Source organism: Alosa alosa, chromosome 15 (assembly GCF_017589495.1).
Source record: "Alosa alosa isolate M-15738 ecotype Scorff River chromosome 15, AALO_Geno_1.1, whole genome shotgun sequence".
Classification (NCBI taxonomy): domain Eukaryota; kingdom Metazoa; phylum Chordata; class Actinopteri; order Clupeiformes; family Clupeidae; genus Alosa; species Alosa alosa.
Genome location: NC_063203.1, coordinates 31,500,463 through 31,527,962, shown reverse-complemented (window position 1 = coordinate 31,527,962; position 27,500 = coordinate 31,500,463). Strand labels below are relative to the sequence as shown.

The window sequence follows — 27,500 nt, the reverse complement described above, 5'->3', positions numbered from 1 at the left end:
CCACTAGGGGTCAGTGTTGCACAGTCCTGAGTCCCCTGTCTCAGGATCCTCTCAGCCCTGTTTCTGCTACAAGTCTGGATCAGACAGGCCTCTATCCCTACCTGTGTGTGTGTGTGCGTGTGTGTGTGTGCGTGCTCTGCAGTGTGGTTCTGTAGTCCAGCTCTGGGCCACGTGTGTGAGATTCAGCAGCTGGTAGGGTTCTGATGGGCCGGAATGCCCCGGGGGTTCTGTTTGCGCTTGATCTCTATGGAAACGTGGGAGAATCAGAACCCTATCAGACCAAACAATGGAATCTGAACCCTGTCCTTGGTGTTTCCATGACTACCAGAATTACCACAAATTAACACAAGAATGGAGTCTTCTGTTTTATGGGTTTAATGTCAGTTATATTTTTGACCTAATGGATATAACTGCTGCAATCTTTGTCATTTTTATATCTGTATCAAATGACCCTCCCCATCCCCCACCCACCTACAAACACACATACACACACACACACACACACATGCGTAAGGTTGGCACTTTTCTTGGGTTAGGTCTTGTCTTGTCTACGTTGAGAGTTGAGTTGAGAAGTGTTTGTGTAGGAAGTGATCCCTGCTGACTGATGTGTCTAATCCTCTGCCTGTTGCGCCACCCTGACTGAATGAAGCTTCTGTCTCCAGGCTTAATGTCTAACTGTTCTTTTACTCGTTGTTTCTCACAGAAATAAAACTAACTCTTCCCGTACCTCTGCTCTGTGTTTATCTCTCTCTTGTGTGTGTGTGTGTGTGTGTGTGTGTGTGCTGGATGCCCATTGCCAACTGCAAAAAAAAAAAAACTTCACAGAAAAAGAAGGGTTTGCTGGCCTGCCAGAGTAACCTTTTTCTGTGAGTTTTTTTTTTTTTTTGGCAGTTTGCAACCAAAGTGCATTACCGCCATCTGCTGGCCTGAGGTGTGATGGCAAGTGTACCCTGTAGCCTCGTTCTGGCTTACAATGGCCGCCGGATTAATAAGACAAATTAAATAACGATCTCAAAGTCGTGTCCCGTACTGGTCTGGAAAACAGCCAAATAGCTGACATACAGACACCGCACACATGCACAGACACGCACACAGGCACAGACACACACAGACCGACATCGACTGAGTTATATCTTTATTATTTATTTTACAATCACCACGAAGTGCCTGGAAAGGATGGACATGTGTCCAAGACCGAAGAGGGGAAGTGTGTGTGTGTGTGTGTGTGTGTGATCTTGAGGTCTTCGGAACATCAAACACGTCAAAGGAAAAAGTCCATCCTGATGTTATGTACAAATAGTTGGTGGTACAATATCTCCGTACATATTCCCACCATAGTAATAGAAACAAATGCGTTGTGCCTGCAGGCCCCGAGAATCCTCTCGCTCCTCTCTTTACACAATAACTTAGTCAACTTTACAAGATCAAATCAAGTGTGTACATCTTATCTATTGGATAGATTGTATGTCTGTGTGTGCGTCTTGTAATTTTGGTGAGAAAACATTTGCTATCAGCACTGTGTGTGTGTGAGAGAGAGAGAGTAATGATGAGGTGGTGTGTGTGTGAGAGAGAGTAATGATGAGGTGGTGTGTGTGTGTGTGAGAGAGTAATGATGAGGTGGTGTGTGTGTGTGTGTGTGAGAGAGAGAGAGAGTAATGATGAGGTGGGTGTGTGTGAGAGAGAGTAATGATGAGGTGGTGTGTGTGTATGTGTGTGTGCTTATTGTGGTGGAGGAGATGCTCAGTCAAAAGTGTGTGTTTCTGAAATAACCCAGGTTTCTGTCTGTCTCGTACCTCTCTCTCTCATTCTCTCTCGTCTGTGGAAATGTGTGTGGTGTGTGTGTTTATATATGTGTGTGTGTGGTGTGTGTGTGTGTGGTTGCTCTCTAATTGGATTGCAATGTTTTTGTCAGTCCCTTCCTCTACCAGTCCCTTTGTGAGAGAAGAGGAAGTGTGTGTGTGTGTGTGTTGACTTTGGGTTAGGTTTAAGTGTGTGTATGTTGGTTTAAGTGTGTGTGTGTGTGTGTGTGTTGGTTTAAGTGTGTGTGTGTGTGTATGTTGGTTTAAGTGTGTGTGTGTGTGTGTGTGTGTTGGTTTAAGTTGTGCTTGCTGTTGCCGTCTCTGTCCTCCCAAAAAATGTTCCCAGGGGAATCAGGACTCAGTTGTCTCAATTCACATTGAAATGAGTGCACTGTAGTGTGTGTGTGTGTGTGTGTGTGTGTGTGTGTGTGTCAGTCAGTATGTTTTGACATTACAGAGGCAGGAATAAAAGAGGGATGGATGCCAATCTCAGTCCCATAGAAGATACTCACACACAAACACACTCTCTCAAACACACACACTCACACTCTCTCTCTCTCTCAAATACACACACACACACACTGAATCCAAATTGAAATAAATAAAATGAGAGTCCAGCTCAAATGCAAGTGGATCATGAGGCAAGTGTAGGTCACATAAGGAAGGGGACATTTGGGTGTGTCTGAGTGCGTGTTTGTGTGTGTGTGTGTGTTTGTGTGTATGTGTATCAGTCCTAAAACAGATTGGCTTTCAAGGCGTTGGGTTTTCTCTGGAAGGATGACAGAACGCCTGCAAATGGCCCCGCCCCCAGACTCACACCTAGCCCCGCCCCCTCACTCCCCCAGGCCTTCAGCAGCTCCTGACCCTGTGGGGTGGAGCTTATGGTGTGGGTGTGGCTTGTGGTGTGGGCGGGGCTGAGCGGGGGCCAGCTGACGGGGGCGGGCTTGAGGCTCTGGGGGGCTCCGGGGGGGCTTGGGCTGAGACTGCCCCCTGCAGGTAGGGAGGCCGTACTGTCAGGCGTGGGGCTGCAGGAAGACTCCTTGGACTCGTCGTCCTCCGAGGAGGATCGGGCTTCACCTGAGCCAGAACCGCTGCCCTTCTTACTGCTCGACCCACCCACACCACCAGAACCCTTCGAGTTGGCAGCGCGCTCCTGTTTGCGGAACTTGGCCCTCCGGTTCTGAAACCATACCTGGGGAGAGACGGCAGGAGAGAGAAAAATATTGATGTGATTAGTACTCCTCCTGTTTTGCTGTTTATCATTGTTGTGATTAGTACTCCTCCTGTTTTGCTGTTTATCATGTTGATTGATTAATGTGAGCCTTCAGCTGTGTTCTTATTGGTTGCTATACCACACAATAGAATGGACATAACCTGAGTTTGAATTTGAGAGATTCAGTCTTGTTGAATAGTCTATCTATTTCTTTGTCGTTGTTTTTTTTCGTTAGATCTTACCTGTACACGCGCTTCGGTTAGGTCGATCTTGAGTGCAAGCTCCTCGCGCGTGTAGATGTCCGGGTAATGCGTCTCCGCAAAGACGCGCTCGAGCTCCTTCAGTTGGGAGCTGGTGAAGGTCGTGCGGATTCGCCGCTGCTTTCGCTTCTCATTTAAACTGGACGGATCCGAGAAGAATTTATAGGGCACTGCACGGAGAAAAGGATAAATAAGTGACCAATAAATACACATATACAAATATATATAGAATATGCAATATTATATTGTCATAACGGCCTAATATATACACCTTAACTTTGGCGCACTATATCAAAACAATTTCAGGAAGGCAAAGAAGTCCTTTGAACATAAGGCTATTTGTGGAGGGAAAAGTTTACCGATACAAAAATCTGTTGCTATTTATTTGGGGTTTTGCAAGTTGCAGGTGCATTGCTAATGCATTCTGATATTACGGGTAAATTATTATTATTACTATTATTATTACTATTATTATTATGCAATATTTATTTAAATGTAATTTGTTTAAATGTAATTTATTTAAATGTCGTTTCCAGAAACACTCGCACCCATAACAGAAAAAACAGACCTTCTTTCCAACCAAATTTCTCCCGATTAACCATTTTTTTTCTGGTAGAATTGTTAAAAAGCAATATGGAAACGGATATTGAATATGACTGGATGGGGTTAAATTATTAAATTATATTTTAACTCTCATATTTTCATTTGCCTCTACATTTGATCTAACAATTTCCAGAAAATAATTATTCGAGAGGAAATCTCTTGAGGAAGTGCTATGGATGTGTGCGTCACATCCCATCAGCGGGAGGAGGACACACTTATTGTATTACATACATTCATAAAGAAAGAAGACCACGTTAATTTATTACGTTTCATAAAGAAAGAAGACGTGTATTTATTAACCTTCATAATAAGGAACTACGCGGCCTTTGGAAACGTAAATGTGGTCTACTGATCACCTGACCAAAATATAAATTTCCCGTCATTACAAAACTTTGTCTGAATGAATCCAAACAGTGATTTATTATTAATTAGGCTTAGGCTACAACGTCGCTAGGTTTTACCTGAACCTATAGCCTGTGAAACAGTTTAATTCAATTATACCCCACAGGCCTGTTAACGAAACCAAAGCTGGGATGTATTTCTTCAAAACTCCGCAGAACCAGCCTACCTGCGGAAACCGTAGCCTACCTGTGGAATACGGGGCGGGTTGGTGCTCGCGCAGGGCGCCCAGCGTGCAACTTGCGGAAGTGAGTGGCGGGCAGGTCGGGTTCGGGCCGAAGCTGCTCCGGATGGGGTTGTACTGGAAGCCGTTGGACTGACTGCAGGAGCTGAAGTCTGCATAGGCCGACGCCTCCATGGCCGCCATGCAGGAGTCGTATGTGTTCAGATACGAGTAATCCATTTTATACATGGAGTCAGTCCGCTCCGGTCGGCCGCAGCAGCCGTCAGGCGCGGGGAGCGAAAGTTCCGAAAAGAAGGGGCGAGCTGGCGCGCGGCTCAGATAAGCATCCGCTGGTTACGCGCTGTCCTCTCTACGGTTCCGATACTTTGCCGGTAATGACGCGCTCCGGTAGGGTCAGCTGCGCTCTCCGGGCGTATGGCGGGATTAAAAAAAAAAACTGTCAGACTTATTAAGAGTAGGTTACTGCGCTCTGGGTTCTCCCGGTTTCACCGATTACGTGCCACCGACTCCCCTCGTCATGTGCCTCCTTGGCTTCCTTGGTGATCTCTCTCGCACTATGGTGCTCGTCCGTCCGCTCTGCTCCTGTTCCTCTCGCTGTCGGTCTCCGTTTGACGGCTCTCTGCTCCACCCGTGTTGCTCGCGCGGTGTTTATAATAAAGTCGGTAGTCCGCAAGACAATGCCGAGGCGGTGGTCTCTTTGCATGACAATGCCTCTGCGCCTCGAGCTGCGCCTCCCACTCCGCGTGCATTACTGATGCCCCTTAACCCTTTCCGCGAGGAGCCCAGTATGTGTCCGCACTCAGCATCCCTGCGCGGCGCGCTCCTGCTAGGCTCGTGATGGAGGCTGGCGCTGGGACAGACCCCTGCTACAGGGTCACACACACAGGTTATGTTTCTGTTAACCGGCAGTTTTAGCGACGTCTCACACGGTTGGCGGGAATTAACCAGTGTCATTTAGGGTATTCTTATTTAGGCAAGGGAGTGTAACTCAGATTCAGTAACACAGAACTGAGAACGCTACTAATGTCCTGTGTGTGTGTGTTGTGTTTAACCGTGAATCTCCTGACAGACTGTGTGAACAGTGCCAAGCACACCGTGCCACTACACGTCTGTCTCAGACAAGAGAGAGAGAGAACAGCCATAACAGGGCCGACTGGCACGCGCTACATTAGTAGGCCTACTAAAGTAATTACGAGCTCGTGTGATAAAGGAGACACCGCTCGTGCCCTTAGTCGCGGGAAAAGGCAGAACAGAAGTCACCCACTTATTAAGACACTAATAGAATTTTGCTAGACTGGAGACGGCTCATTGCTCCATTTGTGAATTAAAGATCAGCATGCTCCTGCGTGAACGGGAATGATTCAGAGACGATTGAGAGATTTTGAGATAATTAATTAATTCGACTGATTTCTAAACCTTGTTTTAGTTTCTAGCTTTAACTCATCCATCCCTCTTTAATTGATTTATTTAGTATATGTTTGTTTTGCCCCAACCTATAGACCTAGGTCATATTTAATAAAATATGTGTTTTTTTCAATCTGTTGTTCGTTTCTATTTTAAATTGATTAATCTAAACTTGAAAGCATAGCGGGTGTTTATAAATGTGCTGTATAAATTAATGTGATTTGACTACTTAACTCGTAAACACGCCCATGACGGTTGTTTTGTCCATGGTTAGGTCATCGTAAATGGATACGATTTCTGCTTCTAACTAAACCACTGACTTTCTAGAAATTCGCAGTGTAACTTAAATGGAGAATTAGACTCGCTCTCTCTGCTTAAGGGTGAAACATTTAGATAGGCTACATCCACTGCATCAGCATTAGTCATTCAGCAGTCATCATTTTTGCTTTTGTTTACATTTCCCAGGGCAGAAAAAAAACGTGAAAAGCTGTAAAGGCTATTTATAGAATATAACGCGATAGAGTTATTTACTTGAATTAAACTGTAGACTGTATTATATTGAATATACAGCTGTGCAGAAATGCAAAACACTCCTGTGGCTGTTAGGCGGTTGCAGTCTCTCTTTCACTCTGTGTGTGTGTGTGTGTGTGTGGAGAGAGAGGAAGAGAGAGGGGGGAGTTGTATGTGTTTTGGCTTGAAAAGCCAGCTGCTTGTCACCGGCTCCTGATGTAGTTTGAACTGAAATCTATTGTAACTCATTTAAATGTCTTTAGTGGTCACGATACAATCGCCTGCAAAACGGCGTTATCACTGCCAATAGAGACGTGTGTATCTCTTTCTCGTTGTCGTTCTCTCTCTCTCAGATGTGTGTGTGTGTGTGTGTGTTGTGTATAGTGACCTCTCTGAATTAAATGTTTAATCCAAGTATTCTAAACTTCACGGACACCGCAGACCTGTCCTGGTTCTCGAGGAGGCTCGGGGATGCGCGGATTTGTTGTCTTTTGCATGGCGCGTAATATTGATTCCCATGGGTCACGGTCTCCGTTGCCTCGCAGGTGATGTTTCTTGCTACACGGGCGTTCGATCCTTCCCTGTCTTTAATCAGATTAGCGCTCTTCTGGCCCTCGAGCCAGTAGGGAGACATCCCCGGTCAGTCTCCGCGCTCTTTGGAACGGTCACTCTCTCGTGACATGATGACGGTAAAGCCTGGTCAGTAGCCTAATGTCATGTGAAGCCTCCTCTGCCTCTCAAACAGCCGGTCCCCCGGACCCTGCTCCCACCAGATCCCGCTCCCGCCAGATCCCCCTCTCACACACCCGTTCCCCCGGACCCCGCTCCCGCCAGATCCCCCTCTCACACACCCGTTCCCCCGGACCCCGCTCCCTCCAGATCCCGCTCTCAACGGGCCCGCTCGTCTCTCAGGGCGTAAACAGCTGCGCCACCGCGTCCATAACCAGGTTAGCCGAGTGCGACCCCGGGCGCTTTTGTCACGGTGCATTTAGGTAATTTGAGGCTGAAAGAGCTGGCGAGTCCAAAGACCTTCTCCCCAACACACACACACACACACACACACACACACAGACGGAGAGGGAGAGAGAGAGAGAGAGAGAGCTCATCCATCAACACAAACATCATATGCACGCAGCAATAGCATGTTAACGGGTCCACCGGGGACGAGCACAACTGGCTACAGTCGTGTTTAAGTGACACAGGACAGGAGGCAACAAGTGTCACGTGCACCCGCGGAGGGCTTTAACGTACCCTTTAACATATGGGGCAGCAGTGAGCACGTGCACCTCCGTTCCTGTTAGATTCTCAGTTCAAACCTTCACAGGACCCGCTGAAGCAGAGGGATCAACAGAAATGATCACGTCTGTAAAAGGAAAACATATGCGTGCAGTGTATTGCCTACATGATTGCGTATTTTATTCAGATGTATAGACCCGTTTTAATGCTCCCCAGAATCTAACCTCCGAAACAAAACATTTTATCTTGAGCTTACATAATAATGCCTAGCCTATAGGTCAGTGAGATGAATTTGTGGATGGAACTGAATCATTTTTGCGCATCTCAATAAAAACGATAAACTCTGGAAATAAAATGATTCACTATTTTAATTTATTTAATTTCAGTTGCTCAGAGCGTAGCCTATACCACTCGAAAAGGGACAGTATTCTAACCAATAAATTTTAATTTGTAAATGGGCCATAGCCTCGTGGCCATCCGATTGTCCATCAATAAGCGTTACGGTATTAATGACTTTGTTCGTTCATTCCTTCGTCGGTTCGTTGCTTGGCCGCCGAGAGTAAGACCTATAGCCTATACCGAACGCAACAAAATGACAGAAAACGGTTGCAGTCGCGAGAAGCTGGTCTTATAGTTGGAAATAAAGCAAGGTGGGTCATGGCAAGGAATACATTTCGTTTCATTGTTCGTTTGTTTATTTTAAGCATAATCAATATTGTAACATTGATCATTTAAATTCCTTTTTATTTAGGCCTAGCCTACCTCTCTACAAGTCCGTAGATTTATAGACTATTGCCCATGATTTCCACATTAACGCCTAAGCACCTGCCGATGGTAAAACTGTTATTTAACACATGGAGGCGACCTATTTAAGGTTATATTAATTGGTAATTTTATTTAAATTATTTATTTAAAAACTAGGCTAAGTAAAAGTTGCAAATGAAAAAAACGATGTAGCCCAAATATTTTGAAACGGCTATAACCTTTTCTTTTCGGAATTGTTATATGCTCGCTCTCTCTCTCTCCCTCTCTCTCTCTCTCACCGCACACACACACACACACACACACACACACACACGGAGAGAGAGAGAGAGACAGAGAAAGAAAGAGAGAGAAATGCACAGGATATCAGACTGGACCACCCTCGAACTCTTTTCCCCTCTGAACCCAGATTGTCGCTGCCTCATCCGGTTCTGATAGCTCATCTCTCTCTCTCTCGTTCTCTCTCTCTCTCTCTCCATCAATCACAGGCCCCAGACTCTCGCGGCCTCATCAATCTTCCGTTTCTCTCCTACCCGCCGCTTTATTAGGCCAATCTGCATGTTTGAGCGATCGGTCATCCCACGTCTGACCACCTCACGTGGGACGTGCGAGGAGCTGCGACCCTGCGTTTGGACGGGACGACCATCGGAAACAATCAATGCGACGACGTAGGCCTACTATTAAAAAGTAGGGGAACCCGATTAGGCTCGAGTGAGGGAGCATTTACGTGCTATGCCTTGGCTCGCACTCCCATTTGCCTCTCCTGTCCTTCTAGGATGGTGATCTCGCGTGGCCTAACACCCGCGCACCAGGCGGGACAGGCCTGTCAATCACAGCTCCGGGAGAACGCCCCCCGCCACGCTCCCCTCCGGCCCGTGTTGACACAGAGCTCGCGGAATGAGAAAGGCGTTTATGAATGTTACTGTTTCCGCTAATAGCCCAATGAATTTCAAAACGCTCGGGTTAAAGCCGCGCGCCTTTCAGGGGCGGGATTAAGGCTCGTTTCAGGAGCAAACACGCAGGGCAGACTGGATTTGAAAGTCTGATGAGGGGCGCGGGTTAGGGCGCGTTCTTTGAAGGGATTAACGGGGGCCCTGTGCGCACTGTTTAACACGAGTGCGGGTCAAGGCTCCTTGAGCGCAGCTCTGGCAACAGTTTAACTTCTGGCAAACTGACCTCTCACCTCGCGCCAGACAGCTCTTGCGCTTTCTCCGATGGGAGCGAGACTTTTAGCAGCCTAAATAGGCTATCCGTTTCTTTAGCCCTTTTCTGCGTGTAAATTTGGGCTCAGCGCCGTTGCTAGGGACTACCTGTCCGATCTGTCAGTGAGTGAACAAACCCCCTTCCACCTCCAAGGACGAGACAGAGCGAGAGGAAGCGGCAAGCGGGGTTGTGGCCGCGCGACGACATAACGTGAGGAGCTGGAGTCCGTCTGTCTCGAGCCACGCCCCATCTGTATTCCCAAAACGACATGCAGGAAAAAATGAAATTAGCTGCTGCTGCGCCGTTGCATTTTTATTAATCGTTTAGTCAAAAGCCGGTATAATGGAATATAAATAAGTCCACTAAACATTAAAAAACAGCTTTTTCCAGAGAAAGAGTAAGGGTGGTCCCATGAGAGGGAGAGAGAGAGAGACGAAAAGAGAGAGAGAAGGGTGGGGGAGAAAGGGAGAGAGAGAGGTGGTGGAGTTTAGAGCATTTCCTCTCCGCCCCTGTGCGCACAGCTGTAGAACCTGGAATGGTCGCGCCGAATAGAAAGAGGTAAAAGAGCAGCTCGCGCAGCTTGGCCAAACACTCTAATTAGATCAGCGAGCCTGGCCCCGCGCGCTCTGAAAGCCCGGCCCAACTGGCGGCCCGCTGGAGTTGTGGAAAGTTAATCAAATTAAATTCCCTCTAAACTAATTAGCCGGCAATCTGCCACGCGAGCTGTCCCAGAGCAAGGTTTGAATTAGGGAGAATGGATTTTTTTAGGGAAAGAAAAAAAGATGGGAGGCGCAGACATAGAAGAGGAGGAGAGGGAGGGATGGAGGGAGAGGAGAGGAGAGGAGGAGAGGGAGGGATGGATGCAAAGACGCGGTGCGATGGGGGTTTGTCTTTCTTCTGCTAATTTTGTGAAAAGGGCCGCGCTGTTCACCATGCCAGACTGTCACTTAGTATCTGGTTGGCCTCTCGTGCAGCTATCTGCTTTCTTGTTATCCATCCGCGAAATGTCACGCGAGTCACTTACCGAAAAATAACTTCATTTAGAGATGCCGCGTGGCGGGATTCTGCTAGTTCCTTTGACCACACACGATGACCATAGCTACAAAGGACTTTAAAGGACCATAGCTACAAATGACGACTTTAAATGACCATAGCTACAAGGAATTTGGTTGCGACTGTTCGTCACTGTGTAGGCCAGTAAGATTGTAGCCTACAATATAGGCCTTCTATTGCATAGATATGTTATACAAGACAATAGGCTATGATATAAAATACCAAGTTATCCTAAAATAAAAGTATTAAACATCACCCCAAAACATAGCCCTAAATAAATGAACACATTTGATTATTAGGATATTAAATATTTTTTTTATTAAGCCTGTTACGATTGTTGTTGTTGAAGTGGTAGTAGCCTAGGCCTATAGCCTACGATTATCAACCATATAGGCCTCTTCGGTCTTGTTATTTATTGTCTCGGACATCTATGGTTTATAACATCATAGGTCTACTAGGCTACGTTGGCCCACAGCTGTAAGGCCGACACTGCCTTTACGTTGCGGACTTGTGTCCGTGAAGTTTGCCATAGGCTCACGCATCCGCTCGAGATGAAGTAAATCGATCTCTCTCATGCGCTCTCCTCCACCTTCACGGAGTCATCCGGTGGAAACACCACGAGCATCTCAAAGAAAGCTCCGTTAAGCACGCGTAGAGATGATAATGACGGAGGGGGGAAACGGACGCAGTGGGGGGTACGTTTCCAGACTTACCCATGCGGGTGAGAGATATAGAGAAATGCACAGATGTGTATCACGGTAACTCAGACGTATTTCATCAAATGATCAAATGCCATTTCAGCCGAAACTCTATCCCCCCCATTCCTGTCTCTCTCTCTACCGTCCATCCCTCTCTCTCTCTCTCTCTCTCTCTATTCATATCCTCTATCCATCCCTCTCTCTCGCCATAGCCCCCCCCAGCCATATCCTCCATCCCCCTATAAATCACACATGTATACTCTAAATCACACACATGTATACTCTAAATCACACATTTATACTCTAAATCACACATGTAAATATACTCTAAATCACACATGTATACTCTAAATCACACATGTAAATATACTCTAAATCACACATGTATACTCTAAATCACACACATTTATACTCTAAATCACACATGTATACTCTAAATCACACACATGTATACTCTAAATCACACATTTATACTCTAAATCACACACATGTATACTCTAAATCACACATTTATACTCTAAATCACACATGTAAATATACTCTAAATCACACATGTATACTCTAAATCACACACATGTATACTCTAAATCACACATGTATACTCTAAATCACACACATGTATACTCTAAATCACACACATGTGTACTCTAAATCCCACACATGTATACTCTAAATCCCACACATGTGTACTCTAAATCACACATGTATACTCTAAATCCCACACATGTGTACTCTAAATCCCACACATGTATACTCTAAATCCCACACATGTATACTCTAAATCCCACACATGTGTACTCTAAATCACACACACATTTCAGTTCACATCAGTGCTCTTTCTTCCGCACCAGAGACCCAATACCTAAATGACATTCTTTTGTCACAAAAGACCTGGTTGACAGTGATTCCGAGCATCATGGCTTAAAGCTGGCTGACACACACACACACACAGTCAGGGTGAGTACAGCTGAAACCTGGGACCATTTTGCCATGCTAATTGTTTCTCATCAGATGTGTGTGTGTGTGTGTGTGTGTGTGTGTTCATCTGAATGAGCTCCTGGTGGTCAGGAATGCCACTCAGTTATTCCCAGTCCTTTCAGCCATCTCCAGCGCGCGCACACACACACACACACACACACACACACACACACACACACACACACAATCCAAATTCCAGTGTCATGTACTGACTGCTGTGAGACATCTTTGAGAATTTCTGGAATTTTGTTCTGAGCCCAAATAAGAAACGCCAAATAAGAAACACAACTTACATTAAACAACAAACAAGCAAGCCAGCACACTGACACAGACACAGACACACACACAGACCAATATGAATGGAATTTCAGACTAATTTCACTGACAAAAAATGTGAATGTAAAAGCAGTCCCAGAATTACTAATAGAAGTGTACATATTTATTCTGTAAATCCCACACATGTATACTCTAAATCACACCGATTTATACTCTATTCAAGTCAAGTCAAGTTTATTTATAGCGCATTTCATACACAGGGGACATTCAATGTGCTTTACATAAACAAAAAACAAACAATGTGCTTTACATAAACAAAAACAAACAGTAATAGCAAATAGGGAAAGTAGTCAAAGAATAGTTTAAAAAAGTAAAGATCACAATAAAAAATAAAACACAAGGTAAAATAATTTAAAAATAAAGAATAATTAAAAAGACAAAATAAAAGACATAAGGTTGAATCATTTTCAAAGCAGATTCAGAATTGGCAACTCAGTGCAGTTGGCAGAAAGCATCTGAGAACAGCAGGTTTACTACAGGTGTTTCTCCTGAGACCTGAAGGGACGAGAAGGTGTGTACTGCTGAAGCATGTCTGATATTTAGCTCCTGCTTCATTTACTGATCTATAAACAAGAAGTAGGGCTTTAAAGTCAATTCTGTGCAGGGTCTTAAGAATTGGAGTAATGTGGTCAGTTCTTTTAGTATTTGTGAGCACCCTAGCTGCTGCATTTTGTATCACCTGAAGCTGTTTGATAGTCTTTTTAGGAAGACGTGTGAACAGTCCATTGCAGTAATCAACACTGCTGGAGATAAATGCATGAATGAGTTTTTCTAAATCATCTTTTGACATCATCCCTCAAAGTTTGGCGGTAAAAAGTTGATTTAGGTAGTAAAAAGCTGATTTAGTTATTGCTTTCATGTGGCAGTTGAAATTTAGATCACTGTCACTTAATACACCAAGATTTTTAACCTATCCTTTGCTTTCAACCCTTTTGTGTCAAGGAGAGTGGCAACCCATTAGCCTTTACTCCTTTTTACCAAATATAATTACTTCAGTTTTTTCTTTGTTCAGCTGAAGAAAATTTTGAGACATCCAGGTGTTGATTTGTTCCATACACTGACACAGAGATTCAAGGGGACCATAGTCGTTCGGCGACAGACCTAAGTAAACTTGTCTGTCACCTGCATAGCTATGATATGAAATCAGATTATTTTGGATGATTTTTCCAAGTGGGAGCTAGAGTTTGAATAATAGTGGCCCCAAGATTGACCCCTGGGGAACACCTCAGGCCAAGGATGTTAGTGTTGAGGTAGTTGCCGATGGCAACAAAGAAGCTCCTTTCTTGTAGATTTGAGCCAGTTGATGACTATGCCTATAAATCCAACCCAGTGTTCTAGTCTGTGTAGTAAAATATTGTGATCAACAGTGTCAAATGGTGCACTAAGGTCCAGTAACACTAGGACTGATGTTTTACCTGAATCTGTGTTGAGGCGTATGTAATTGAAAACCTAAATAAGTGATGTGATTTGCCCAAAAACCCGACTGAAAGTAATCAAAATACCCATTTGATGTTAGAAAGGTGGTTAGTTGATTAAAGACGACTTTTTCAATAATTTTGCCAATAAAAGGTAGATTGGATAAGGGCCTGTAATTGTTTAGAATGGAGGCATCCAGGTTATTCTTCTTGAGAAGTGGCTTTACAACAGCTGTTTTCAGTGACTTAGGAAGAGTGCCAGACAGCAGTGATACATTTACGATGTGAAGGACATCTGCCGCTATAAGGTGAAATACAGTTTTGAAGAAATTGGTAGGCAGTGTGTCTAAGCCATCACATGTGGAAGAGCTGAGATTCTGTACCGTTTTTTCAAGTGTGTCGTAGACTCGTAGTCAATCAAGTTGAACTCTGACTTCAAGTTAAGTTTCCCTCTATTTGTAGCTGGAAGTTCCGGATGTTGAATTAGTGATTGAGCAGATATGTTGAGTCTGATTTTGTCAATTTTACCTTTGATTTGAAAAAGATGAAAACTCATTGCATATACTAGTTGAGAAGTTCACTCTAAATCACACATTTATTCTGTAATCAAGAAGACGCCTATGTAGTCACAAAGCCAGAACTGAGAGACTCAGGAGAAGTTTTCATCCCCAGGCCATCCAAACTCTGAACTCACACTATACTGACTTCGCACTCATTCACTCCTCAGCACTCATGACCCCCCCCCCCCCATACACACACACCTACAAGACTTTTAGCACATCCCTCACCCTATGCTACAGACCTTTTATTTATTTTCTTATTTCATCACACGTCAAAACACACACACACACACACATATCTGACTTTCTCCAACTTTTGCACATCTCCATAGAACTTTTTATTTATTATTTTTGATTTCTCCTCCATCTACCCATGTCCTTGATTGCCTAGCCTTTCTAACCCCATCCCCAACACACACACAAAAAACACACACACTTACATCATCACTGTCATCACCTCACATACATACAGCACACTGCTTGCTACAGTAAGCCTCCTACTTGCTGCACACTGCCCCCCTCCTTACATACACAGCACATTGTCTTCAGGATCTTCTTCAACACACATCCTCTACATACTTACAGCACACTGCCCCCACCTACCCACACACACACACTACACACACACACACACAGTCACTGCTACACTCCCCTCCCGCCCACACACACATCTTCATCACTCACATACATCATACATACAGTACTCTGTGTACTCTGCTTGCAATAGTAAGTCCCTTCACCATACTTGCAGTACACTGCCCCCCCTCTCCCCTACATACACAGCACATTATTTCATCAGGGAGCTTCTCCAACACACATCCCCAACACACATATTGCACACTGCCCTCTCCCCACATACACAGCACACTATCCCATCTCCCCTGTCATCCCCCCAACACACACACCAAGACCCCTGGCAGTTGGGTTAGCCTCTTGAGCCGTGGATCTGCCCAAGGTTTCTTCCTTGGTAAGGAGTTTTCCTTGCCCCTGTTGCTCTTGGGTGCTCCTTGTTGGTGCCCCCCAATCCCAATCCTCCCCACCTTTCTTATGCAGCCCTTGCCACTTAATCTACTAAACCCCTCTTCTACTGCACTTTTTACCCCCCCACTTTGCACATTTTTGCACATTTATACTCTAAATCACTCACATGTATACTCTAAATCACACACATGTATACTCTAAATCACACATGTATACTCTAAATAACACATGTATACTCTAAATCACACATGTATACTCTAAATCACTCACATGTATACTCTAAATCACACATGTATACTCTAAATCACTCACATGTATACTCTAAATCACTCACATGTATACTCTAAATCACACATTTATACTCTAAATCACACACATGTATACTCTAAATCACACACATACTCTAAATCACACACATGTATACTCCAAATCACACATATACTCTAAATCACACACATACTCTAAATCACACATTTATACTCTAAATCACACACATACTCTAAATCACACACATACTCTAAATCACACATTTATACTCTAAATCACACACATGTATGGCCTCCTTATCCATACGTCACACCGACGGGTGAGCTAGTGAACACTGTTTTATTTATCACTGTTACACTGTGTTCGCATCTTTGAGAGAAAGAACTACAATAATGAACAACTACAATCTATGCTGCAAAAAATGACCTACCTGCACCTGTTTAAGAGCTGCATCTGTAGACAGATGATTAAGACCTACCTGCACCTGTTGAAGACCTATAGAGCTTTCATGTATTTAAGACTCTTTAAGGCCAAGTGTTCACAGTATTTAATAAAGGCGTACCATACACACCCAGACACGGTCAAACTTATCACATACAATATACACACACATTCATAAGAAACACACACAGCCATAACACACATACACATACACACACACACACACACACACACCACAAATCACACCAAAACAATCCAGACACTTCCAGAGTGTTTAACATGATGGCTTTATTGTGGTGTTCACTGGATTCTAACAAAGTTTGCGTGTAAAAGAGTGAATCATCTCTCTGTCCATGCCCACATAGACAAGTATAAACAAGTGTTACAATAAACAATTTCAGAATAAATACACACATGACTCCTTAAGCTCACTCTCCCTGATTGGTCTGGTGACTGTGTTCACCCAGAACACACACACACACACACACACGCACGCACAGTTATCCTACACACACCTACACTATGGGTGAACACACACGCCTACACATGTAATATTTGTGATACGCTTGAGACATCCATGAAGGCAAAAACACTTTGTCTTTAATATGACTCACCAACAATAAATAAATAAATAAATATACTCATATCTATAGAATATTTATACTCATATATCTATAGAATATGTGTCTGTATCTACATATGGCAGCTTTGTGTGCAGTCTCTACACTCCTACTGCAGTCTATATAGTTTCAGGCTCACATGGAGAGGTGGAGAGTAGGGACTCTGCAGTACACTCAGTTCTGGCCCTCATTCGGCCCTGATCTGGCCCCCATTACAAACTCCTAGACAGGAACTATGTGTGTTTGTGTGCATTTATAAGAGTGTGTGTGTGTGTGTGTGTGTGTGCATATCTGTGTGTGTGTGTGTGTGTGTGTGTGTGTGAGAGTGTGTGTGTGTGTGTGTGTGTGTGTGTGTGTGTGAGGCGAGCAGGATCTTCAGCACATCATCCTGAAAATAAATCCTGAGAAGATTTACTTACACAGCAAATCTTCTACTCATAGGAGAACCAAGCCCAGCAAGGACGGTTCTCTCTCCATGTCCGAGTGTGTGTATGTAGTGCTGCCCCCCCATGTCATCGCAAGCAGAAATGATCATCGACAACAAAAACACAACACCATGGCAACAGATTTCTAACCTGAGGCTCAAGAGAGCACAGCTCCACCTTCTACACATAATGGTACACACATGCACACACACACACACACACATACGCACGCACTAGAGAAGCTGTGCTAGCTATCATATATCATAATCTGTACATATCACACTCAATCATCCATCCTCAGACACCCTCATCTCTCTCTTCACTTTTCCTCTCTCTCTCCTCCACAAGTCACTGCAGTTCCTCAGTTCCATTCTAGTACAGTTCTTCAGTTCCATTCTAGTACAGTTCTTCAGTTCTCATTCTAGAGAGACAACCCCCCACCACACACACACACCACTGATCATGTAGCTAACTACAGGACTAGCGTTCTAGTCTCCACTTCAGTTAGGGGGGTATTCCATCAACGTTGCTAATGAAGGCGGTGCGCTTAACCTGGTTTGAACTAGCGTAGACTTTCACTTGGGGCTGAAGCTGTTCCATGAACTCTAGTTAGCTGCATCTTGTCCTTGTTTATTCAAGCGAGGCTTAGGTCAGCTTCATGCCTGCTCATGCACGAGGTGGAAAAGCAAACAGTAGATTGACGAAAAGAGGATGAGGATATATCTAACGTAAATAAAGGGAAAACTAGAGGATTTCTGTTCGATCTGCAAGTGCCATCTACAGGGTTGAAAGTCATAAAACTCAAGATCAAGAGTGAACAAAAATAGATAGTAGCCTATTTAAATTGGAGAATAATAAAAAAAAAGTACATTTAAACAACAATTTGTGGCATCAGATGTAATGTAGCCCACTGACATAGCCTATTTACTGTCACTGCACAGGTTACTAAAAGTGCATGGCCCCTTTATCAACAGTAGGACATTAAAGGACTGTCGAAGAAATGAATGTCTTTCATTAAAGAGTATAACTAAGAATGCCATAAGTCTCTAGAATAACAGAAATGATCAAGGTGATAAACTATGTAAAAGCTTCATGTGGGAAGCGAACCTGAGAACCTGAGAACAAGCATGAATGCCTCCTTTACTATTGTGCTACGCGTTACACCACCACATAACATAGATTATGCTACGCGTTGCACCACCACATAATGTAGATTATGCTACGCGTTGCACCACCACATAATGTAGATTATGCTACGCGTTACACCACCAAATAATGTTGATTATGCTACGCGTTACACCACCACATAACGTAGATTATGCTACGCGTTACACCGTCACATAATGTAGATCATGCTACGCGTTGCACCACCACATAATGTAGATTATGCTACGCGTTGCACCACCACATAATGTAGATTATGCTACGCGTTGCACCACCACATGATTTAGATTATGCTACGCGTTGCACCACCACATGATTTAGATTATGCTACGCGTTGCACCACCACATGATTTAGATTATGCTACGCGTTGCACCACCACATGATTTAGATTATGCTATGTGTTACACCACTACATAATGTAGACTCTGGAGAGTATCAAGATTCATAGAACCACATTCATGTCAAGTTAATATTTGAAAGTTGTATAACTTTCTTAAATTCTTCGGAACTAGAGAATATGTAAATCAATGCTTGGTGACACTGTTGGGAAAACAAATTCTACTTCTATTTTTGAAGTTGTAGGCTACAGGTGATGAAAAAATGAAAGCACATGATGTTTTGCAACACAGCTTGATTACGCTTGAGAGTTAACCTCCTACGGACCAGGCTATTTCTGTGGCATAAATTGCCATAGTTACCAGTGGGATTCACGTAAACTACACTAATGGAACATAACTCTCACTATAATTAGCGAGACTTATCAAAAGAAGACAGGTTTGGCCCTTAGGGAGGTTGATGGAATACCCTCCAGGACTAGCATACTAGCCTGGTTAACTGCAGAGACTATCATGGTAGATTTTGTGACAACATGACTCTTAGCTAGTGCTAAATCATGGGAACTTGAGATGATAGCATAGCTGTTAGCAACTGACACTACTAGTGCTAAATCATGGGAACTTGAGATGATAGCATAGCTGTTAGCAACTGACACTACTAGTGCTAAATCATGGGAACTTGAGATGATAGCGTAGCTGTTAGCAACCGACACTACTAATGCTAAATCATGGGAACTTGAGATGATAGCATAGCTGTTAGCAACCAACACTACTAATGCTAAATCATGGGAACTTGAGATGATAGCATGGCTGTTAGCAACTGACACTACCTGATGGCACATTCACGTCATGTTGGTATTACAATAACGCATGTTAAAATTGTAACATTTTCCTCAGTTGTTCATGTCCAAGGCTTCTATTCAGCACAGTGGATGGATGTTATGAGGACTGACAGTGTGGATGGATGTTATGAGGACTGCCGGTCCAGATGTTCAGGAGACATTATAATCAATCATGATGGTTTGCGAGTGATCAGTCTTGTGGAGTACGCATATGTTCTGGAGACATCAAAAGTCAAATTTTGATTTGATCTTGAGTCCAGGTCAGTTTTTCCACCCTAAATCCACTGACACCACTGGCTCCTACGCAGTTAACTGGTTTAGAGTGAGTGAAACTGGCAACTTATTCCCAATTACATAACACAATTACAACACAATTACATAACCCCCACGTCCAATTCCTCAGATGCATATTGCTATATAGGCCTCCAGAAGGCCTGCTAGTGATGCGACATGACACAATGATGATTAGTGAAACAGGGCAGCCAATGGCATCATAGGACATTCCAATTAAAGTAGCAGTCAGCAATTGGACATTCCAGTTAAAGTTGCAGTCAGCAATTGTAATCCTAAAAAATTCCTTTTGTCCAGTTCGGTGAACTGCTTGTCTGTTTTGTGTTTGCGCTCAACTAGCTGATCCTTGCTAAGTACGAGTTAATTTCTAAAAGATTTCAATGGCAACACTAGCAATGAATGCGAACAGAAAGCGCTAAACCATTTCAATGCCAATGCTAGCAATGCTAACAGAAAGCGCTAAACCATATCAATGCCAATGCTAGCAATGCTAACAGAAAGCGCTAAACCATTTCAATGCCAATGCTAGCAATGCTAACAGAAAGCGCTAAACGATTTCAATGCCAATGCTAGCAATGCTAACAGAAAGCGCTAAACGATTTCAATGGCAGTGCTAGCAAAGCTAACAGAAAGCGCTAAACGATTTCAATGGCAGTGCTAGCAATGCTAACAGAAAGCACTAAATCAGATCAAAGCTGAAGGATCGCTGTCTTTATTGACTTATTAGAAGTGTTGAAGGACAAAACATTCTCTTTATTCTGTATATATATATATATATATATATGTGTGTGTGTGTGTGTGTGTGCGTTAGGGTGGTAAAAAAAGGAGGAATAGTCAATGTGTCAGCATTGGATAGGCTAGCTCCCCTGAGTTGAATAGATATGCATGAATGGATTGAGCGAGGGCATGTGATTGATGTGTGCATATGTGCATGCGTGTGTGTGTGTGTGTGTGTGTGTATGTATGTGCGTGTGTGTGTGTGTGTGTGGGAGAGATGATGTGCTGGTCATCTCCCGTAGGTTGTGGTGAGTGATGATGAGAATGGTGTGTATGCTTTACTGTGAATGCGTGCACATGATGTTAGCATGCCGGTGAGTGTGTGTGTGTGTGTGTCCCACTTCCACTAGATTATTGTTTGGTTTGTATGTCCTGTGTGTTATTATTGTGTGTTATTGTGATAATCAGTGTTAGTGGTAGCCCATCTGTTCTGGGTTGAGGGGGGGTCGTATCTCCAGTGTGCGTGTTGAGCTGTCATCTCCTACCACCTCCAGTCGCAGTGTTGGCTCCGCCCCTCCCTGCTCCTCCAATCCCGTCTCAACAGAGAGGCGGAGCGTGCAGCCTTTAGGGAGGAGCTCCTGCTCATAGGCGGCGGCCAGCTGGTTAACAACACAGCGCTCCACCTGCAGACCAAACACAACGATCACAGATCACTCAGTGTGACGGCACAGCTCACCTGCAGAGGCAACAGCGATCACAAGATCACTCCGGTGTGGCGGCACAAGCTCCACCTGCAGACCAAACACAACGATCACAGATCACTCAGTGTGACGGCACAGCGCTCCACCTGCAGACCAAACACAGTCTGTATTAGAGATGCGCGGATGGGCTATTATTTCAACCGTAACCGCGCCAACCAAACTTATCATCCATCACCAGCGTTTTTGACCAATTTTCAAAACGCTTCCGCCGCCATCCGCTGGTTGTTTTTAATGTATATGGGTGATGCGTTTGATTGGTTTCAACTGCCACCGGCCCGAATTTAATTAAAAATATTATATTTCTTCGTCATCCGCCCGATCAGCGGTTTAACGCAGAGTCGATCCGGCTGTAACGAACAGCGCATCTCTAGTCTGTATGTGGTAGTATTATTATTATTGTACCGTGTTTGATGGAAGCGAGCCGTAGTGCCGCGTTAGCCCCTACCAAAAGGTCAAGACTGGCGGATCCCACAGCAGTGTGATGTTGTGCCTTTGCTTCGCCTACACACACGCACACACACACACACACACACACAAGCAGAAACACAGAAGCGCACACACACACACACACACACACAAACAGAAACACAGAAGCATACATATGCTATTATGGATCTGAGTGCTTGTATGCAGATGTTAGGTTTTGTCAGTATATTTGTGTGTGTGTGTGTGTACCTTCTTGGCCCAGAAGTTGAGCTCCTTGTTGACGAGCTGAATGAGCTCAGCATGGCAGAAAGGCAGGAAGTAAACAATCTCACTGATCCGCCCTAGAAACTCGTCTCTACGGAAATGAGCCTACACACACACACACACACACACACAGGAAACAAACACACACACAGAAAACAAACATACACACACACACAAGCAACCAATAAGATTGTGTAATGCCAACAATCACCAATAACACTGATGTGTAAAAGAGGCGTTAACTGGTCACATTTATTGGTAAGGTGCACATTTAAGCTTGTTGTGTGTGTGTGTGTGTGTGTACCTTCAGAATGGGACGTATGACCTCTTCTTTAAACTGTTTGGATATGGTGATTTGACTGCTTTTCTGAACCTCTTCTACAAGAGAGAATATAGGTGGGTGAGTGTGAGTGTGTGTGCATTATTGTGCGTCCGACAAGATGCAGAGCATGTATTATTGTGTGAGTGTGTTTGTACACATGCAAATATGTATTTGCATGTGTACAAACACACTCACACACACATATGCATGCATGCGTGCATGTGTGAGTGTGAGTGTGTGTGTGTTTGTGTGAGTATGTGTAAGTGTGTAAGTGTGTGAGTATGTGTAAGTGTGTGTGTGTGTGTGTGTGTGGTGTATGTGTGTGTGGTGTTTGTGTGTGTGTGTGTGTGTGTGTGTGGTGTTTGTGTGTGTGGTGTTTGTGTGTGTGTGTGTGTGTGTGCGTGTGTGTGTGGTGTTTGTCTGTGTGTGTGGTGTATGTGTGTGTGTGTGTGTGTGTCTTTACCCAGGTTGTCAGCCAGGCGTCGACGGCTCTGCTCCTGAGTTTCTCTCCGCAGGCCCAAAGCATGCTGGGCAATATCCTCACTGGCCACGTTAGACGTCATGATGAACACTGCGCCCTTACACTCAATAGTCTTCCCTTTCCCATCAGTAAGCCTCCCCTAACACACACACACACACGCACACACACACACACACACACACACACACACACACACACACACACACACACACGCACACACACACGTGTTAGATGTCATGATGAACACTGCGCCCTTACACTCAATAGTCTTCCCTTTCCCATCAGTAAGCCTCCCCTAACACACACACACACACACATGCACCTCGTCGAAGAGCTGGAGCATAATGGTGAGGACGTCCGGGTGGGCCTTGTCCACCTCGTCAAACAGGATGACGGCGTTGGGGCAGTCCGCGGCAACGGTCAGCTGCCCGTCTTCATGGCCCGCGATTCCTCGAGGAGGAGCCGATGAACTTAGCCACCTGACCACCGGGGGGAGAGGTTCAACACCCATTTACTGGATCATTTCTCAAACCATGGCGCGCTTGATACAAAGCCTAACACCATACAAAAATACATTCATATATACATTCATGCAAACATACATATATACATTTATACATACAAATCCCAATACATCATATATTAAAGGGAGAAAGAGGGAGAGAGAGAGAGAAAGAGAGTGAGAGGGTGAGGATGAGGGAGAGAGAAGGGTAGAGATCAGGGGGAGAGAGAGGGGCACTATGAACTTAGCAACATTCCTATGTGAGAGTGTGTGTGTGTGTGTGTGTGTTTCATACCTCATGTTTTTCCTGGAATTCGGACATGTCCATCCGTATAAAACCCTGAAAAAGGACAGACATCAGACTTCAGCTTGATCACAGGTGTGTGTGTGCATGAGTGTGTGCTGTGTGTATGTGTGTATAGCTGCTTACCTTCTTGATGTCTTTGTGCATGTATCGAGCCACCTGCTTTGCCAGTTCTGTTTTACCTGTAGACACACGCATATAACACATGGATGTATGTGGCACTGTGTGTGTGTAATCTGCGTTGTGTTGACCGTGCAGCTCAGCCCTCCACTTGCTCGGACTCGACCTTGCAGCACCTCAGATCAGGAGTTGCGCAAAACCCTCGGTGCTAGCTCAGGGTGCTAGCTCAAGGTGCTAGCTCACTCACTAGCTCAGGGTGCTAGCTCTCTCACTAGCTCAGGGTGCTAGCTCACTCACTAGCTCAGGGTGCTAGCTCACTCACTAGCTCAGGGTGCTAGCTCAAGGTGCTAGCTCTCTCACTAGCTCAGGGTGCTAGCTCAGGGTGCTAGCTCTCTCACTAGCTTAGGGTGCTAGCTCAGGGTGCTAGCTCACTCACTAGCTCAGAGTGCTAGCTCTCTCACTAGCTCAGGGTGCTAGCTCACTCACTAGCTCAGAGTGCTAGCTCTCTCACTAGCTCAAGGTGCTAGCTCACTCACTAGCTCAGAGTGCTAGCTCTCTCACTAGCTCAGGGTGTTAGCTCAGGGTGCTAGCTCTCTCATTAGCACGTTTTTTAAGGTGTTGTGAGGGAAGTTTACACAACGTACAGAATGCACAACTACAGACTGTTAGTTGTGAGACACTGTGTACATTTGTGGTACTGATACTGGTCTTCCCCGGGGACTAATCTAGTCCTGGTTCTGGCCTGTGGTCTATTCTAGTCCTGGTTCTGGCCTGTGGTCTATTCTAGTCCTGGTTCTGGCCTGTGGTCTATTCTAGTCCTGGTTCTGGCCTTTGGTCTATTCTAGTCCTGGTTCTGGCCTTTGGTCTATTCTAGTCCTGGTTCTGGCCTGTGGTCTATTCTAGTCCTGGTTCTGGAAGATGAACACGGGATGGAACAAAAAAGAGGCCAAGCGCTGACGGAATGTGACGGAATGTGACGGAGAGGGAAATGGCGGGTAAGCGCGTAGGTTCCGATTCTAAATTCTAAAGCTGTGTGGGTTAGCAACAGATGACAGAAACAATAAATAAACATCAGGGACTGAGGGAACAGTTCCTAAACAACCACAGACATTGTTGCTTTGATGCTGGTACCTCAGTCCCTTCCAAACAGTGTGTGTGTGGGTGATATTCCTACTGTACTGCGAGGCTGTGTGTGATGTGGCTCTTAAATATTCATGAGTCCCACAGCTGTAGGCGCACAAGATATATGACTCATCATCACCATCAATCTGTGTGTGTGTGTGTGTGTGTTTATATGTATTTATGTTCATGTACTAAACATGGGGGAAAACATTGCTATTGTGCATATTTGTATGAATAATTCTGGTGTTTTCATATGAGCTGTCTCTGAGTGAGTGTGTGTGTGTGTGTGTGAGTGTGAGAGTAAGTGAGTGAGAGAGAGAGTGTGTGTGAGAGAGAGAGAATGTGTATGTGTACTGTATGTGAGAGTGTGTGTGTATGTGGTTACCAATGCCAGAGGACCCGAGGAAGAGAAATACCAATGGATGCTCTTCATCGTACCACCCATTCTCCTTCCTCCTGATCGCTATGGAGACAGAGATGGAGGGGGAGGGAAAGAAAGTCCTTTATTAGAGCACTGTCTAAACTCCTTACATGATCACCAACACCATGATAAACCAACAAGCCATTCACCATCACATTCAGCATCACATTCAAAGAAAAGCAAATAACCAAACAGGATGCACGGGGGGGGGGAATTATGTAGGCAAACTGAAACTAAATACAGATTCTCTCTCAAGTTGAAACGAAATACAGATTCTCGCTCAAATTGAAACGAAATACAGATTCTCGCTCAAATTGAAACAAAATACAGATTCTCGCTCAAGTTGAAACGAAATACAGATTCTCTCTCAAGTTGAAACAAAATACAGATTCTCTCTCAAATTGAAACAAAATACAGATTCTCTCTCTAGCAGGAGAGACCCCAGCGACACCACACCCCTCTAGAGGGGAAGGATGCAACACAGATTCCCCAGCGGAGATATATAATATATCTTCCTGTGAGCAACATCTTCTGTTTCAAATTGAGGACAAATTCCAAAATTTCTTTCACTGGATGAAAATCCTCTCAGAGGAACAAATAGTATAGCTAGAGAAGTCATACAGTGCAGACACCTTTATCTCTCATCTTAGTGCCAACTAATCTAGCACTGTCACACCACATACACACACACACACATACACACACACACCACACTGGAGAGGATGAGCAATACTTCTCTCCTTTAACACACACACACACACACACAGGAGAGGATGAGCTACACTTCTCTCCTTTCACACACACACACACACCCCACCACTCCGCTCAATTTCGCTCCCCGCTCCACTTAAAAATCCTCCCGCTTCAGTGAAATCGCTCTACGCTCGCTCCAATTTAAAAGAGAGAGAAATAATCTACAAGCCTAATTGTCACCTTAAACAGAGCAACGGCAATATATTTCACTCAGAACATTTATTTTAAAGGATAGTGACTGATACTGCAACAACGAACAAGTTTGGCAATATCAATACACATAAGCCTAAAACTAAAGGGATCAGTGGGATTAATTGCCTAAAGAATACAGGCTCAGCATCCAAGTTTTACTTTAGCTTTCTACTTGATATGAAGCATATTCTAATTGCTCACGTTTTTCTTTGCTCTCCGTAGCACACTCATGTTTCCGCGAAATGTGTCTTCTTAGGTTCCAAAATGAATCTTTACTCACTGAAACAGTCTCACCACATGCTCTGCATTGTTAGTGTCTAGTAGTTTTGTAGGAATAGTAGCCACTTGTATGACTTTGATCAGTTTCCTTTCTAAAATATTTAGCGAACTCTATCCCCATCCACGAACAAAATGGCCTATCTTTGAAATGTAACGGTCTTGATTTTATTAAGAAGACATGAATTCTGGGTGGATTTGAGCATGCCTCCATCTCGTGGTGTGAGCGGTATCGGAGCGAAATTGGAGCGGAACAGAGCAGCCGCTCCGGCCGAATTAAAAAGCCTCCGCGCTCCAACACAATTCCATCCGCTCCGCTCCACGCTTGCTCGCGCTCCACTCGCTAAGACAAGAACAAAGACAAGGACCTTGGGTTTTAGGGGATTTATTTTCAGGGCTGATGTGGCAGTGCATTCATGTTGTGCTGAAAACTCTCTTTAGTTGGTGACAGCAGACTGTCTGGACACTACCGTCACATCGGTTCTCTGAACTGGGATATCGCCTCTGTGTGTGACAGCAAAACCAAGTCGTCTGCAGAGTTCTGCAATGTGTTTGCAAGCTCGTCTATATACAGTAGATGTTGAACAGTGTAGGGCTTAAGCTACAGCCCTGTCGTACTATATAGATGTTGAACAGTGTAGGGCTTAAGCTACAGCCCTGTCGTACTTCTCTCCCACGCCTCTCTGAATGAGTTTACATAATAGGTCTTGATGACATGTGCCTTTTAGAAGCAAGCAAATATTTTACTTTTATTTTGATTTACAAAAGAATCAGTAAGAGAGTGAGGAGTGAAGATGGGATCTGATGTCCGATCATTTGGGAGGAATCCAATTTGGATTTTACCTCAGACATTGTGTTC

General features: G+C 44.4%; 2 protein-coding genes across 2 annotated transcripts in view; both read right to left on the bottom strand.

Annotated features, from left to right (window-relative positions):
* Nucleotides 1–1,681: 1,681 nt before the first annotated feature.
* phox2a (paired like homeobox 2A) lies at nucleotides 1,682–5,542 on the bottom strand. Its single transcript, XM_048265165.1, has 3 exons — nucleotides 4,464–5,542; nucleotides 3,255–3,442; nucleotides 1,682–2,991 (listed from the first exon to the last, which is right to left on the bottom strand). The coding sequence occupies exons 1-3, from the start codon at nucleotides 4,684–4,686 to the stop codon at nucleotides 2,533–2,535; spliced, it is 870 nt and encodes a 289-aa protein (XP_048121122.1). The 5' UTR covers nucleotides 4,687–5,542; the 3' UTR covers nucleotides 1,682–2,532.
* Nucleotides 5,543–21,899: 16,357 nt separating this feature from the next.
* Nucleotides 21,900–27,500, bottom strand: part of clpb (caseinolytic mitochondrial matrix peptidase chaperone subunit B) — a 44,766-nt gene continuing 39,165 nt past the window's right edge. Inside the window, 9 exon segments of the mRNA XM_048265163.1 lie at nucleotides 21,900–21,959; nucleotides 22,134–22,253; nucleotides 22,453–22,526; nucleotides 22,934–23,090; nucleotides 23,274–23,408; nucleotides 23,410–23,430; nucleotides 23,749–23,793; nucleotides 23,884–23,939; nucleotides 25,385–25,462. Coding sequence (XP_048121120.1) covers nucleotides 21,900–21,959; nucleotides 22,134–22,253; nucleotides 22,453–22,526; nucleotides 22,934–23,090; nucleotides 23,274–23,408; nucleotides 23,410–23,430; nucleotides 23,749–23,793; nucleotides 23,884–23,939; nucleotides 25,385–25,462 — 746 coding nt within the window.